The sequence below is a fragment of the Gopherus evgoodei genome, chromosome 5 (genome assembly GCF_007399415.2).
Source record: "Gopherus evgoodei ecotype Sinaloan lineage chromosome 5, rGopEvg1_v1.p, whole genome shotgun sequence".
In the NCBI taxonomy this organism is placed as follows: Eukaryota; Metazoa; Chordata; order Testudines; family Testudinidae; genus Gopherus; species Gopherus evgoodei.
In genome coordinates this window covers 20,872,052-20,888,690 of record NC_044326.1, presented here as the reverse complement: position 1 = coordinate 20,888,690, position 16,639 = coordinate 20,872,052, and the positions used below count along the sequence as shown (strand labels likewise).

The window sequence follows — 16,639 nt, the reverse complement described above, 5'->3', positions numbered from 1 at the left end:
CTGGATTACAGGGGTGCCAAAAATGTGCATAGTGCTTTCCAAATACAGGAAGTCCTCGGAGTTACGACGCCCAACTTATGTCGGATGCCACTTACAACACTTTTCAACTGACTGCCCATTTCACCCCATGATGCTTGTTTTACCCTTATGATGCTCGATTAGCATAAAGTTTACTTGAAATCACTTCCTGGTTGCGCTATATGGGTATGGAGCTGTAAGGGGTCACTTCTGATTGGCTTCGAGGCAGCAAGGTAGCTTGTTTTTGATTGGCTCAGAAAGCTAGAACAGTGATTGGCTGAGGCTCAGCATGTGTATCATTCTCCCAGGCTTTCTGAGCCCCTGTTGCTAGCATTCTGAGAAGCATACATAAGTTTGTGTGTTTATTTGAATGCTGTTTACAAAATACAGTGTACAGTAAATACATTGATGTTGCAACATTAGTCATCTATAATTGATTTAGTAAAATAATCTGGGTTATTGTGGTGAAAATAGTGTATCAAGTGTTGGTTCACGAACTAATTCCCCCTTTATATCATTGATTTCTATGCGAAAAGCAGTTTCGACTTACAACGCAATTCTGAGGAACGAATTGTGTCGTAAGTCCGAGGACTCCCTGTATAACTCACTCTTTGCCCCAAAAGACTTATAATTAAGTCAAACACCACCACTTTTCCTCAATCCTTCATATAAATCATATATTTTTAAAATAAGACCTCTAAGTACCCACTATTAGTTGACAGTACAATGTAAACACTTTTGAGGGAAGGATTTAAAGGAGGGATTGTGGCCTCTCAGACTAAATTAAAGGAAGGTATTCCACATGCAAAGGGTAGCATAAAGCACAAAGTGAACAAAAACTTTTGACTCAAGAGGGAAAAAATTGTTCTAACAACCTGGATGCCACAAAGTGTTGACAAACACCAGTATATGCAGATTCAGAAACACTTTCCCCCACAACAGCTAAAAATGCTTCTGATAATTCTACTTTGTACTTTTAATCAGAGGATCTTACAGTCCTTGAAAAATATTAAGAAATCTTGCAACAACTCTGAAGTATGTCTCTAGCCATTTTACAGGTATATGAACTAATCACTAGAAGGGCTAAACACCTTGCCCAGTTCACAGTTAGCCAGCAACAAATGCAAACGAAATCCAAGAGTCCTGATTTTTATTAAGTACTGGATGGAACCGTTTCAAACAGAATCTCAAGGAGCTCTCAAAGGATCCCATAATTCTAACCAAACATTTCTCTCCACAGAACACATTCATATTTGAAAATATTTTTAAAGCTAGTATTGCCAGGCGCTATTTAAAGAAAGAAAAAAAAAAGGACAAAAGGGGACAACCAAATCTGAGTGTAAAGACTGAACATCTTGCAAATTATATTATATTTATTTTATCCAAAAATGAACAGTATTTTTCATCTACTATGGAAATAAACCATAATGCACGTACCAAGGGAGGTACTCTTGTGTAGCTGTTTACTAGAGGCAGTCTACCCAAGCTGATGATTATGTTCTTAAGGACAGGAGTGAGAAATGCTGGGATACTGTTGTTTCTCTTATTTCCCAACGTCAAGACAGTCTGTAAACACTCCACCATATCAGCCACCATTTCACAAGCTGTTGTAATATATTTTGCTTCTGAGTTGAGAGAAAAAACAAAGAAGTTTAGTGTAAAATATTGTAAATACATACGAAATGCATACAAATTTAAAGATGCAAGAGGACACAAATACTCCAATAAGAATAAGCCTGTTTCTAACCAACTAAAGTGGAGTCTCAACGTCAGATGAGCCATATCATCACAGTAAGTCCTAGTCCCATACCCAGACTTGTACTCATACCCGAGACAGTGCAATGCAGAAGATGAAGTTGTAAAATGTTGAAGCTGGCATTCTTCAGATGACAAATTAATAGTTTTTACACTACCGGTCCAGACGCAACTTAAGGTTCTCATAACACTTTTCAAAGAGTGTTCCATTGACACAGTGTCAGTTAAATCTGCACAGAGCACACCCAATCACTACAGTACTGCAAATGGCTGCTGTGATCGGAGAACTGTTGTAGAGAGGTCCCAACTTTCTAACAGTAATGCAAGCTTAACCAACAGTGAGAATTTTTTGAAATAATTCCTTAGTGCAGATAAGACTCAACCAACTTCCTTTTGCTTTTAACTGGAAATAAGGAGGAAAATCTGGCAATTTTTCTACAAACTATGTAAAACTGCATGCAAACTAGAACTTCACTGTTTACTTACTTTGAGCATTTGAATCAACTTCATCCTCACTGACCCCTTTTGAAGTAGTCTTCTTTCTTTCTGGACTAAGAAGCTGGTTTCCAGGTTCAATTGCAACTAAATTAGATAAATACAGAGAAATATTTAAAAAAACCTATCATCAATATTATTTCTCAGTTTTAATCCTTTCACAAAATTGTCAAAGCAGCATTTGTAATGGCAAGATATCTGGCAAGTTCAAAGGTAAATAAAAAATAAAGTTAATTTCCAAGGTGGAAACACATTTGGCAAAGAAAAAATTCAAAGGACAGAGAAAATTCTGCATTTCTTTAAGATTCTTAGCCTAGGATCAGTGAGGTTTGCTGGGTTATTCAGAACATCTTCCATATTTGTGCAAATTTAACTCACCTGCCTCTATTATGAATCTGATACAATTAATTAGGGAGCAAGCCTGTGTCACATACACTGCAGAAGCCAACAAATTCCAGAGACCAGGTTGCTGTAACGTTAGGCAGCAGCATTCCAAAGAAGCTTGAAGATCTATACTTAGAGGAATCTGTTCATGTATTAAATGCCATGACAGTGCCTGTACAAGAAAAAGTTTTCCATTATATCAAACTGTCCCCATATGCAAAAATATGAGATCAAATTATTTTTATCCACATAATTACATATATTTGCAGCTACCAAAACTAGCAGGTTTCATTTTTCTTGTTACAGTAAATTAGCATGTCACTAGTTCAAGAAGTTCCAACTAGAAAAAAGTTATAAGCACTATATTGAGTAAACTGTCATGTTTATTCATCTTCTCAACAAGCCTCACAGTGCCTCCAAACTGCCAAGACCTCCCTGTCCGTTAGCCAGACTCTCTCTTAGTTGTAGTGAAATGTCTCCCTTAAAAAACAAAACCACCACCCCACCAAAAAAAACCCAGTTCTTTTGGTCCTGTATCTTCTGCTAAATTTCACCTGATGTGTAGAATATACTCTGACACAAAAGAGTAACCACTGAATGAACTAATATTGGAAATTGATGCTTATACATAAACCTAGAGCCCAGAAATTCTTCTAGACCGACATAACTCCCATTGAATCTTCAGAGTTAAAGGGAAACAGAACATATTTGTAAACATTCTGTTGCACCTTTTATTACACTCACTCTCTTACCTCTAATGACATTACTACAAACTTCAGGATGTCACTCTCTTTGTCAGGTGGAATGCAGAGAGATGCTGGTAATTTAGAGAGTAACAACAAATACTGAGCCAGTGCACGAGAGAGTTTCATCACAGTCTGATACAGCATCGTGTCTCCTATAAAATAAAATGTCAGGGTAAAATCTAGAGGCTCGAAATAAAAAGCATCATGGTTAACATTTTCTTTAACAGAAAACATTTTGGGCAAAATATTTTACTGCTGAGAATCTTTGAGAATTAACTTATTGTGACAACACTGTTATACAGTATGAAGAGAATAAGACCTTTATTTTGTATTACCAAAAATATCGCTTAGCTTGCTCCAATAGGCTGAAGTCTCAATTGGCCGCAACGGCTGAAAAACTTGATGTCTGGCAGGAAATTTTTGAACAATGTTACACACGTGGTCGAGGGTTACCCTACGGGCAGTTTCAAAGAGGCTGCTCTTTTGGTCTTCTGAGATTTCGTTCATGCCAAGACTTAAACAGGGAGCTAACAAGCTTAAGTTGAACTCCTGAAATCACAAATGGTACATAAAAGTTTAAAAAGAACACATTTCTATGGAGAAAGGAAATTAAAACATTTTGGTAATACTATGCAAATTAACAGAGCAACATTATGGAAGTGCCACTGTGATTGCCACAGTTAAGGTTGTGTTCTGGTTCACACTTAAAACCGGATTCCAACTTTATTTTGTGAGGAAAATGACATCTGTCCCAAATTTTCAGCACCTAATCTGAATAAAACTAGAGTTTTCTGTGAGTTTTAACTGGATAGAACTTGGACACTAATCAGTTTACAGATGAGAAACTGAGACAGAGATTAAGGCCAAAGTATACACTAATTTTGGGTGTCTAATTTAAGATGCCAGGACCTGATTTTAAACATTCCCAGTGGCCAGGAGAGAGCTCCACAGTATGCAGCTCAGGGCACACAGGGCACAGCCAGAGTGCAGAGAGCTGGGTGGTGACAGCTGGGACGGGTTCATGGAACTGGGCAGCCCCACAGAGCATGGGGTTTCTGACACAAATCATTCCATGTTGACTCCCAGGTGAGTGAAAGAGAGAGCACGAGCACGCTTGGAGGAGAGGAGGGGAGAGACCAGGGAGAAAGATAATAATTAAGACAGATTTGGACACGGTATTTTTAGTAAAAGCCATTGCAATAAACAAAAGTTCATAGCCAGTGACCTGTCCATGACTTGTACTATAAATACCCCTAACTGAGGAGCCGCTGGTGCTCAGGAGACGTGGGGAGAGTGGCCCCCGGGCACCGCTGCTGCACTGCACTGGCTGCTGAAGTCACGGAAGTCCTGGAAAGGTCACAGAATCCATAACGTCCGTGACTGACTCAAAGCCTTAATAATAATTAATGCACTTGGCTATCTAGAGCACCTTTCAATTGGGAGCTCAAAGTGCTATTATCCAACCTCAGTAAAACAAAAAAACCCAACAAACTAAGTACAATTTAAATAATTTTTTAATTTATTTTTTAATAATTTAATTTGGTCATTAACCGTAATATGACTAGGGACACTTAATAAATGTTACAATTTTTAGCAAGTGTCATCTTAAATTCTCCTCTTCTCATTGTGAGAGAAATTACCTTACTGGTCATGAAGGAGTTTAGTTCAGGCTGAGGTATCCTATTCACCAGCTCTGCACCTTCCAGCAGTGTAGAGTCTGACCTGACCCAGCACTGTGATCTGACTAGTGATACATACCAGTCCTTTAAAGAAAAAAAAAAAAGAAATTTACTACACATTTACTTTTGACAGAGTTAGAAAATAGTTCAATTTTGTTTTACCCACTAGTTAGTCTTCTGAAAGACTGTCCTTTTGCCAATCCAGAATTACTGGATTAACCATGCCTACTTCTATCTGTGGAGACAGAGCTCTACATATTTCGATTGAAGCACTGAAACTGGGTCCTCTAAGAGACTATTAGGTGTCATCTCATCTTGGCAAGATTAGGTCATATTGACACACTGTAATGCACATAAATGAAAAAGTAGACTTGGGAGTAAAAATTAGAATGAAATGCAAAATTATATGCAATTTTTTTAACATAAAGAAAGAAAGCCTGCAGAATCAAACAGAAGATAGCGTTTATCTAGGAATGCTTGGTAAAGGAATGAGGACCAAGTCCTAGCACTTTAGATTTCCTTATTATAAAGTATCTATGGGTCTAGTGGAGTGAGGCCTGTGACCCGAGTGGAAAACTTGTGGAAACTAAAATTTGCAATGGCAGACTTAATACAAGATGGCCTTTAATATTCTCTCTTTTTGGTGCCGTTTTAATTGTAAATAGGTGCCAGTATTACAGAAGGGAGCTATCCTATCTAAATAGAATTTGATAGCTCTAGGGATATTAAGGAGCAAACAGTAATCTTCTTAGAGCAAAAAGGCTCAGGCAAAAAGAGGAAAAGCCAATTTCCTGGTTAGTGAGAAGAGAGAACAATATTTTAAGGAGAAATTCAGGAAAAAAATTGAACAGCCACCTTTTTGGTGAAAATCTGAATATAGTATTTCTTGCAAGAATGTGCACTGATTTGGTGTACCTATGCAACTACAATAAGGACGTTTACTTTTAGTGTGATAGGGGACTATCAGTTTTCGGTCACGGGTATATCTGGAAGAGCCTAGAAACTCCAGACTGAGGCCATGTCTACATCTAAAATTTTGCAGCGCTGGTTGTTACAGCTGTATTAGTACAGCTGTATAGGGCCAGCGCTGCAGAGTGGCCACACTTACAGCAACCAGCGCTGCAAGTGGTGTTAGATGTGGCCACACTGCAGCGCTGTTGGGCGGCTTCAAGGGGGGGTTCGGGGAACGCGAGAGCAAACCGGGAAAGGAGACCAGCTTCGCCGCGGTTTGCTCTCGCGTTCCCGAACCCCTCTGCAAACCGCAGGGAAGGAGACCAGCTTGCTCGGGGTTCGGGGAACGCGAGAGCAAACCGGGAAAGGAGACCAGCTTCGCCGCGGTTTGCTCTAGCGTTCCCGAACCCCCCTGAAAACCGCAGGGAAGGAGACCTGCTTGCTCGGGGTTCGGGGAACGCGAGAGCAAACCGGGGAAGGAGACCAGCTTCGCCGCGGTTTGCTCTTGCGTTCCCGAACCCCCCTGCAAACCGCAGGGAAGGAGACCTGCTTGCTCGGGGAACGGGAGAGCAAACCGCGGCGAAGCTGGTCTCCTTTCCCGGTTTGCTCTCGCGTTCCCGAACCCCCCTGCAAACCGCAGGGAAGGAGACCTGCTTGCTTGGGGTTCCGGGAACGCGAGAGCAAGCTGGGGAAGGAGACCAGCTTGATTACCAGAGGCTTCCTCCTTCCACGGAGGTCAAGAAAAGCGCTGTTAAGTGTTTACATTGGATTACCAGCGCTGGATCACCAGCGCTGGATCCTCTACACCCGAGACAAAACGGGAGTACGGCCAGCGCTGCAAACAGAGAGTTGCAGCGCTGGTGATGCCCTGCAGATGTGTACACCTTCAAAGTTGCAGCGCTGTAACTCCCTCACCAGCGCTGCAACTTTCTGATGTAGACAAGCCCTGAGTCTCGCTATACTGAATACCTAGTGGTAACACATCCAGTCAGTCTCTCAGGATAGTGAAGAAAACCAGAATACACAGGGATATAAATTAAACCTCATTTTTAAAGTAATGTTCAAGGACAAAAGGGCCTACATTACAGAGTATTCACAAAGGTCTAGATTGAAAACATCTTTGAAGATCTCCTGAATGGATGACAAAAACCTAAAGGGAATCATTCTTGCTGAAACACTAAGAATAGTGTAGCTCAGATACTGATATACTTAGAATTGTGAAATTTTTCTTTGGCTATGAGAGAAAGTTAACAACATGCAACAGAGTAGTCAAAGGTCTGCAGAATCAACCTGTTAGCTTTGATGCTGCTAAACTGAGGTTGCCAAGGGCTGGATTAAGGTCCACATCCTGTTGCAGAAAATCTTTCAACTGGCCACTGCTCAGATAAACCACCTGAAGCAAACTGAGAAACAAGGTCTTCAGGTCCAATAGAGAGCTGTAGGAATAAATTTGGCCCAATTTCTCCAGAGCATGCCGGCAATCCTCAGCAAATGGAGAAGTGGTGAAAAAGCATATAGTCAAAGGGCACAACCAACTGAAAAATAAAAGCATCCACTAGCCAAGTTTAAAGGTTCCAATGTGTGGAACAAATACACAAAAAGATTTATCTGGTGGACATCCCATTTAACAAATACCAAAAACAGCACCTCCCAACTGTCACTCTCTTGGAAGGAAGTTTCTGGGTTCAGTCAATTTGCTTGCATATTCAGCTTGCCCTGCATACTTGTTACTGAAATGGATAGGTGAGTGCTATGAGGTTCTGAACTAAAGAAGAGGAAGGTACTCATAGTACCACCCTGCCAGTTTATGTAGGCATTGCAGAATTAGCCGCTGAGAAAACATGAATGGACATCTTGAAGTTTCTGTGCTTTGCAAACAAAGCAGAACCAGACTCCTGGTGGTGGGGAAACATGTTCCAAAGACCTAAAAGATCCTTCATGGGAACAAGGGAACTTGTCCCAGTTTACTACAAAGTCATGTCTTAGAGAACTGACAAACTTAAAAGTTAAATCTGTCTATTTGAAAGGAACTGCCTTGATAAGTAGGTCCCCCAATTAATGAAAGCTCTGGATTCCTTCTTTCCTCAGTATTACAGTCACTATGACCATTCATCTTTGCAACAATCTGAGAAACAGATGGAAGATCAAAGGGGAGATCCTCATTCTGGAAGTCATTTTGTTCTGTGAAAAACTGAGGGGTCTTGTCTGAGCAGGTTGGAAGGAGATGTAGATGTAGGTCTCTTAGTTCCAAAGGAATTTACTCTGAGATTATGGATTAAAAGAGCAAGTGGTTGAAATCTGAACCTGGTCTTCTCAAATGGATTTGCTGGGGATGGGTGGGGGCGAGATCCAAGATGATTCAAAATACCTCTTTGGGGTCACCATAAAACAGGAGCAAGCAGATTCCTCTCCGACAGGTTGAACAGCCATAGTGCTGGGTTTGTAACAGTTCGTTAACTGTTTCAAGGAGAGCGTCCTTCAAGGACAACATGGGAGGGAGATAGCAATGTAGCATGGGGTGAAAGAAAAACTTTGAACAGACAAATTAAATCAGTTTCATAACCCATCTGAACTGGTCCAAACAATGAGGGAAGAACCTCCGTTTCCCCTACAATGAAAATGCTAAGGGTTTCACTGTGAAATCTCTTGACTCAAACTAAGCAATGAAAGGGATACAAGTATTCTCCCTGGACAATTGGATCTCAGACATATGGGGGGGAGGAGTTTCCTTTTCCTGTTTTGGGAGCTGAAGCATGCTAGATCAGTAAGTTCCTTGATAACTGTATCAAAGGTCTCTCCAAATAGCCTGATCCCATCAAAGTGAGCTTTGATTAAGTGTTTCTGGAGGTGGCGTCTGTCCCAATTGCATATTGAGATATTATGCTTCATGATAGTGGAATGTAGAAGGGAACTGATATAAGAAATAGTATTTCATATTGCATAGTCTATGGACAAAGAATGGGAGAGAGAGCAGGTATTTAAGGAAAGTTTTAAGAGCCTTGGTACCAACAACCTTTTGTTTTGACAAGGCTGAAACCTGTCAAATTTATGACAAAAACCACAAAGGTGGCCATCAGATCATAGCTGCTTTGAGCACTTTGGCAGTTAAGCAGAAGTTTCATAAAACCTGCTGAGGGAATGTACATTAAGCTTGTCTATGTCGCCTGTGCGTGGCTGCCCTTCGTAAGGGAATTGTTTCACTTCAGCAGAGGTAGACACAGTCACCTCAGATGACTGTAAATGTAGAGAAACTGTCCTGTTGGATTCTATAGAGCTTCTGACATATGTCTGGTGGATTCCTTTCTTCCAAGTTAAGCAGAGCCACTCAACCAACAATCTTTTTGTTGTACACTGGTAGGGCTGATCTAATTTCCCTCATTTAAAATATTTTGGGGGTTCCTCGAAGATCTAGGATGGAGTGGATTTTTGACAACTAAGCTTTCCAATGCAGAGTCAAAATTCATGTCTTCAGCCTACTTGGACTCTGAAGAGCTGGAAGAAGTTAGGAGAAAGCTCTTTCTCTATGAAGGATGTGGTATTGTATTTCCAATAGTTCTCATGTTATTTGAAATTTCTGGAGTGGTTTCTCATATGTTCATTGGTGTAGGGTAGAAGGGGAAAAAAAGTCAGGGTCAGAGGAGGAAAAGCAGTTTCTGAGAAATACACTCTAGAAAGGGCCATACTAAGTGAGGAGGAGGAGTCAGATGTGGACAGGATAAAGCCTGAGACCACGTAGGGCAGGTCACCACTGAGGGGAAGCATGTCATCAATACTCTAGTCTAACTGAAACACAAGGAAGGTAGGGAAGGGAATCCTGGAAAAACCCAACTAAAGAGACTACCAAGTCGATGGAAGTGGCTGGGGTGAGGATCCCAAGACAGGGGAAGGTTGTTTAACTGGGAACCAAAGGAGTATAGGACTGAAGTGTTCAGGAGGTGCCTTGGCTGAGGGAACAAGGACCACTTCATTTCCCTCCCTTGCCCCTAGAGTGGAATAGTGTCCTAAACTAGACACGAAGAAAGATAGTAGGTAGACTGGCTGTACGACACAGATGAGTGGAGCTGCACATATGCCCCACAGTGAATGGATCAGATCCTGTTGAGTAGGAGGCAGTTTCAGATAAGACCAAGACATGCTAGCCTCAAGGCTGCTGGAGAATCTTGTAGGACATTAACACAGTAGGTTGATGGAGGACTACAAAGAGTACCAGATGGTAGGCTAATGCCTAAATAAGACATCAGCTGTTGGGAGCTAGGAACTGTGTGGATTTGCTGGCCCAATGCCTAAACTAGGGACTGCACTGAGGCAAGTCCCTAGTTTGAAAGTAAACAAGACAGTAAGACAAAGAGCAAAAGCACAGCTGAGGTGGTCAGAGATGAGAAAGATGGTACCTATAAGTCTCTTAAGGCACCAGTGAACCGTTCTGAAGTAGCAAATGGACAAAACCAGTCTCTTGCAAACAGGCATAACATGCATCTCTTCATCAATATTATAGGCTAAAAAGTTTAAATTAAAAGAACTGCACAAAACAGTAAATTTATCACAGTTAGATATAAATGTATGTGCGTGATATTTGGTTAAATGCAGAATTTAAGAATAGGTAGCTGATATTTATTTACCACATTATTCAGATTTGTATACAGAGCACCATATGGGGATTAAAAAAAAGTTTCATTCGTAGACATATTTTACTAATATAAAAAGCTTGTTATAGCACAGATAGCAATGAGTTTTCCTATGAAATATTCTAAATATGGCCTTACTTTGTCCGGAATTACATTCTCTAAGGCTGGTTGGTTTTCCCCATCCAGTGGGTGCGAAGTAACCAAAGGTGAAGGGCTAGTTGTTTCTGGGGCTACTGTAAGGCGAAACCTGTCCAATAGCGAGTAAAGTCTTTGGTGTCTGAAAACAGATAAGCACACATCAGAAAATTCAAATTTTAAAAGGAGAAAGATCCGAGAAATACAGGTAAGGCACATACTCCAAATACTTTCAGAAAATAATAGCAAGTAAGAGAGATAACTATTAATTCAACATGCCAGAGAAAGTGAATTTTTCAAGTGAGCTTTACGTGAGATCAAGGAGTTATACATTTAATCCAAAAATTTAATACATTATCTTCAAATCAAATTGTCTTTAGAAGTTGGTCAGGAATAAAGAGACATTTTACTGAAAATCATTGTTTATTTTAGATTAGTTTTAATTCAGAATTGCATTATGCCTTACAGCTGCATTATGCTTTGAAGTCCCATCCCCTTCCGCCCCACAAAAAAGAGATATATATTTAAGAGGACGAGGACAATATGTTCTATAAAGTTAACCAATACCAAAAAAAAAAAATGGTTTTTTTAAATAAAGAATACCTATTTTACATTATACTACAAACATTTAATATCCCTGTGCTAATTACCTGGTACTGATATTCCACTCATCACTAAAACTAAATTTTCCACTTTTCTACATTGTCTTCCAGCAGCTACCTATCACAAACTAAATTTGAAGGAAGACAGTTACTCATCTTACAGTAACTGTGTGGTTCTTTGAGATGTATTGTCTATATATATTATCCACTGCTAGTGCACATGCACCCCATGAACTCAAGTTTACATTCTTTTGGCCATCATTTGTCTGTTGGGGTATGCGCCCTGAGCATCCTCATGCCCTCAACCAAGGGCTTATAGGGCAGGGCAACCTCAACTGCCCTTCACTTCCTTTGCCAACAGGTTTTAATCTAGGTTTTAATTACTGTTGTCAAGCGATTTAAAAAAAATCGCAATTAACTACCCTGTTAAACCATAACAGAATATCATTTATTTAAACAGTTTTGGATGTTTTCCTCATTTTCAAATATTGATTTCAATTTCAACACAGAATACAAAGTGTACCGTGCTCACTTATTTTTATTATAAATATTTGCACTGCTTTAGAGCCTACAAGTCCCCTGAGTCCTATTTCTTATTCAGCCAATCGCTCAGAAAAACAAGTCTGTTTACATGTGCAGGAGACAACGCTGCCCACTTCTTTTTTACGTTACCTAAAAGTGAGAACAGGTGTTCACATGCACTGTTGTAGCTGGCATTGCAAGATATTTACATGACAGATGCGCTAAAGATTCATATGTCCCTTCATGCTTCAACCACCATTCCAAAGGACATACGTCCATGATGATGATGAGTTCTGCTCAATAACGATGCAAAGCAGTGCAAACTGACTTATGTTCATTTTCATCATCTGAGCCAGATGCCACCAGCAGAAAACTTATTTTCTTTTTTGGTGGTTTGGCTTCTGTAGTTTCTGAATCGGAGTGTTGCTCTTTTAAGACATCTGAAAGCATGCTGCACACCTTGTCCCTCAAATTTTGGAAGGCATTTCAGATTCTTAAGCCTTGGGTCAAGTGCTGTAGCTATCTTCAGCACTCTCACATTAATACCTTCTTTGCATTTTGTCAAATCTGCAGTGAAAGGTTTTAAGGTGAACAACATGCAGGGCCAACATGAGACTATTATAACATGAAATATATGGCAGAACGCAGGTAAAACAGAGCAGGAGACATACAATGCTCCCGCAAGGAGTTCAGCCACAAATTTAATTAATGCATTATTTTTTAACGAGTGTCATCAGCATGGAAGCATGTCCTCTGGAATGGTGGCCAAAGCATGAAGGGTCATACAAAAGTTTATCTTATTGGCATGTAAATACCTTGCAATGCTGGGTACAAAAGTGCCATGCAAAAGCCTGTTCGCACTTTCAGGCGACACTGTAAATAAAGCAGGCATCATTATCTCCTGTAAATGTAAACAAACCTATTCGTCTTAGCGATTGGCTGAACAAGAAGGACTGAGTGGACTTGTAGGCTCTAAAGTTTTACATTGTTTTGGTTTTGAATGCAGTTGTGTAACAAAAAAAATCAAATCTACATTTATAAGTTGCACTTTCATGATAAAGAGATTGTACTACGGCAGAGGTTCTCAAAATATGGCCCGTGGACCACCAATGGTCCGCAAGTTCCATTCAGGTGATAGTTCCCTCTAAGGTGCGTGCCTGGGCAGCTGCATACGAGAGAATGAAAGGCCACACACCTAATTAGTGGAGCTGCACAATCGTGGCTCCACTAATTAGGTGCCTGGACCTTGGAAAAGACATACATGTAAGGTGAGGTGGTGGCCTTGGGGAAAATAGGGGTAGGTGGGAGGGAGCAGTGGAGTGAGTAGAGGGGGTGCGGGGAATTTGGGACATGCAGGGCTTCAGCAGCCAGAGAAAGAGGTGACTTTCCCCAGCTCCAGGGCTGTGGCTGCGGGGGAGAGACAGCCGTCCTTCCCAGCCCCAGCTCAGAGGCTGCTGCGACAGGGGAAAGAAGGCATATCTATTGCATTAGAGCAGTAAGACTACTGATACTAAAATACGAGTTGTGTGCTTTTATTTGTAGAACATAAAAATGTTTATTTTAATTTTTTTATATAGTGGCTTTATCTAAAGCGCTTTACAGTAGTTAGCTAATGGTATAAACATTTGGAAAGATCAATAAGTGGTCTGATGAGATCCTCAGCAATTTTCAAGTGGGCCTTAAAAAAAAAAAAAAGGTTTGAGAACCACTGCACTACAGTACTTGTATGAGGTGAACTGAAAAATACTATTTCTTTTGTTTACCATTTTTACAGTGCAAATATTTGTAATCAAAATAGTAATATAAAGTGAGCACTGTACACTTTTTGTTCTGTGTCATAATTCAAATCAATATATTTGAAAATGCAGAAAACATCCAAAGTATTTAATAGATTTCAAATTGGTATTCTATTATTTAACAGTGCAATTAAAACAGCGATTAATTTTTTTTAATCACAATTAATTTTTTTTTAGTTAATCACAGGCGTTAACTGTGATTAACTGACAGCTCTAGTTTTAATCAGACTCAGTAGTAGCAAGGAAGAAAGGTCACAGTATGTGTGGGCAATACACAATCTTGATGAACCAGTTACTGTAAGGTGAACGATTTCTTCTTCTCCTTTGAGTGTTTGTCCATATATATTCCACTGTTGGTAACTCATGAACAGTGAAATAGGATCACAGAAAATGGATGACAGGAATCTATCTAAATGACTGTAAGACAGCCCTGTCAAAATGAACATCAGATCTTAATGCTTTCACTATGGAGTAATGCTGGATAAAAGTATGCACTGAACCCAAATAGCTCCCTACATATCTCTAGTACTAGAATATATTTAAAAAAATTTACAGAAGTTGCTTGCACTTCTGTGGAGCTATAACTCTTACCAGTGGGTCCAAGTTATTTCATAGCACATCTTAATGCAAGTGGAAATACAATTCCAGAGTCTCTATATTGATATGAGCTGACCTTTCACCGTATCCCCATAAACTAGGCACAGTCTGGGGGGGATGCTCTAAATGGCTTAGTTCTTGTCAGGTGGAAAGAAAATCCTAAGAACAGTTAGAGTGTAAAATTTAGCCCTCCCTTAGTTGGAATGTGGTTTTGGGAAAAAGAGGTAGGTGTATTACATGGTTTAGATGAAAGTCAGAGAGTACCTTTGGTAGAAATTTCAGATTCAGTCTCAAGGTTACTCTCGAAGAAAAATCTTGGCATTAATGCTTGTATCTTACCTACCATTTTGGCCAATGTTATTGCTTTTTGTGATTTTTTTTTTAATTGTTTTTCATTAAGAAACAATGAAAAGTACAAAAAGTTAAGATACTTGTAGACTGCGTATTTTGAAATACTACACACTTCATGGATCTCCAACAGAACTATGCAATTACAAAATTTTACAACTTGCCAAAGCTGCAAGACCAATACAGAACCAATACTACATAGACATAACATATTAGGGTGGTGTGCGGGTAATAGAAATAAAACAGAAAACAAATGAATAGGGAGTTGAAGGAGTGAGGTGGCAGGGGAGGGAAAAAAGGAGGAGGAGAAAGGTAGGATGGTGGCCTGGCATTCTTTGAGCAATCTCAAGATTTTTTATACAACTGTATCTAGAAATAGGTTCCAAATTTGTTCAATTTCATATCATCATTTCTATGGCAATAACTATCCTTTCTTTAACTGACAGCTCAGACAGATCTGAATACAACTGCTCTATTCTGGGCGGAAGCCTACTTTTTGTACGATCGTGCACTTGAGGTTACCATTGCAGCCCTCAAACAAACAAACAAAGTCTTTGTGGAGGAGTTAAACCCCATTTAGTAGGTAAATATTCTAGGATATAATTTTTGACTGAGATTTGGCTCCTGAAGCTGAACACTAGTTTAATCATGTCCACCTCTTTCCACAACTACCCGATTGTTGGATAGCCTCATAATATACGCATCATGGCTTTTTTGGGGGGGAGAAGGGGCGGAAAGGTTACAGAGCCAACAAACATCAGAGGATAAGGCCTTTATTTTGTGCAATGTCTGTGGCATCCAACACATTGTGAATAAATTGTTTTGTTATATCAAACATGGCCCAAAATCCCACAGAGGCATTTTAAACATGGGGCAACATGCCCTGCTACAGGAATTCTTTTAAGGCAGTTTCTCTGAAACTGGGGTCACCGCTTGTGTAGGGAAAGCCCTTGGCGGACCGGGCTGGTTTGCTTACCTGCCCTCTCTGCAGGTCTGGCCGATCACGGCTCACATCAGCCGCGGTTTGCTGTTCCGGGCCAATGGGAGCTGCTGGAAGCGGCGCGGGTTAAGGGACTTGTTGGCCACCGCTTCCAGCAGCTCCCATTGGCCTGCAGTGGCAAACCGCAGCCAATGGGAGCTGCAATCGGCCAGACCTGTGGACGGGGCAGGTAAACAAACCTGCCCTGCCTGCCAGGGGCTTTCCCTACACAAGTAGAGACCCCAGTTTGAGAAACACTGTTTTAAGGGCTATGACAAATCCCCTTCTCATGCCTTCAAAAAGAACTCCAGACTAATGAAGTTCCTTGTCATTAAAAAAGTATACGTAGTGGACGTAGGCCTGGAGAGGTTATGAAACATTTTTAAGGTTCCAAGTAGTTCTGGGGCCCCTGGCAACCCTACGGTATCTGGATTAAGTTGATATATTAGCAAGTATTTTAGTCCTAAGTACTGCCACTTCACTGAGGGAGGCAGGTAATTACATTTTTTTTTTTCCTAATGCTAAAGCAAAGGACAAAACTTATCACTGACTAACTGGGAAATCTATATGGTTCCCTATCTCAACCAGTTCTTCCAAATTATAGGTTTGTTCTCAATTTACAAGTCTGAGTTGCCTCAAATAGGAGCTTTGGCAAGACAGAGGACAAAAATGGTACTTGATAGGCCGGACCCTTCATGTGGCCACCACTTTTCTTCACTGGACAAAGAGGAAAAACAGTTACTAACCTTTCATGACCGTTGTTCTTTGAGAAGTGCTGCACATGCCCATTCCACTCTGTGTGCTCACACCTCGCACAGAGTCACCAGAAATTTTTCTCTTAGTGGTACCCGTTGAGGCAGCTCGTGTACCCTCTGCTGCCATGCACTGCTGATGCAGGAAATAAAGGACACAAACTGACCCCAAACCCCCTCAGTTCCTTCTTTCTGGAAACTCTGATGTAGAAGGATAGAAGGGCAGGTTGCAGAAAGGACACATGAAACATCTCA

The 16,639-nt window shown here is 40.5% G+C and overlaps 1 protein-coding gene across 1 annotated transcript in view; it reads right to left on the bottom strand.

Annotated features, from left to right (window-relative positions):
• The window catches only part of HTT (huntingtin), a 219,835-nt gene that overhangs the window by 63,397 nt on the left and 139,799 nt on the right, over positions 1 to 16,639 (bottom strand). The window contains 7 exon segments of the mRNA XM_030564220.1: positions 1,456 to 1,643; positions 2,260 to 2,355; positions 2,647 to 2,824; positions 3,405 to 3,550; positions 3,734 to 3,947; positions 5,039 to 5,161; positions 10,792 to 10,930. Of these exon segments, the coding sequence (XP_030420080.1) occupies positions 1,456 to 1,643; positions 2,260 to 2,355; positions 2,647 to 2,824; positions 3,405 to 3,550; positions 3,734 to 3,947; positions 5,039 to 5,161; positions 10,792 to 10,930 (1,084 nt within the window).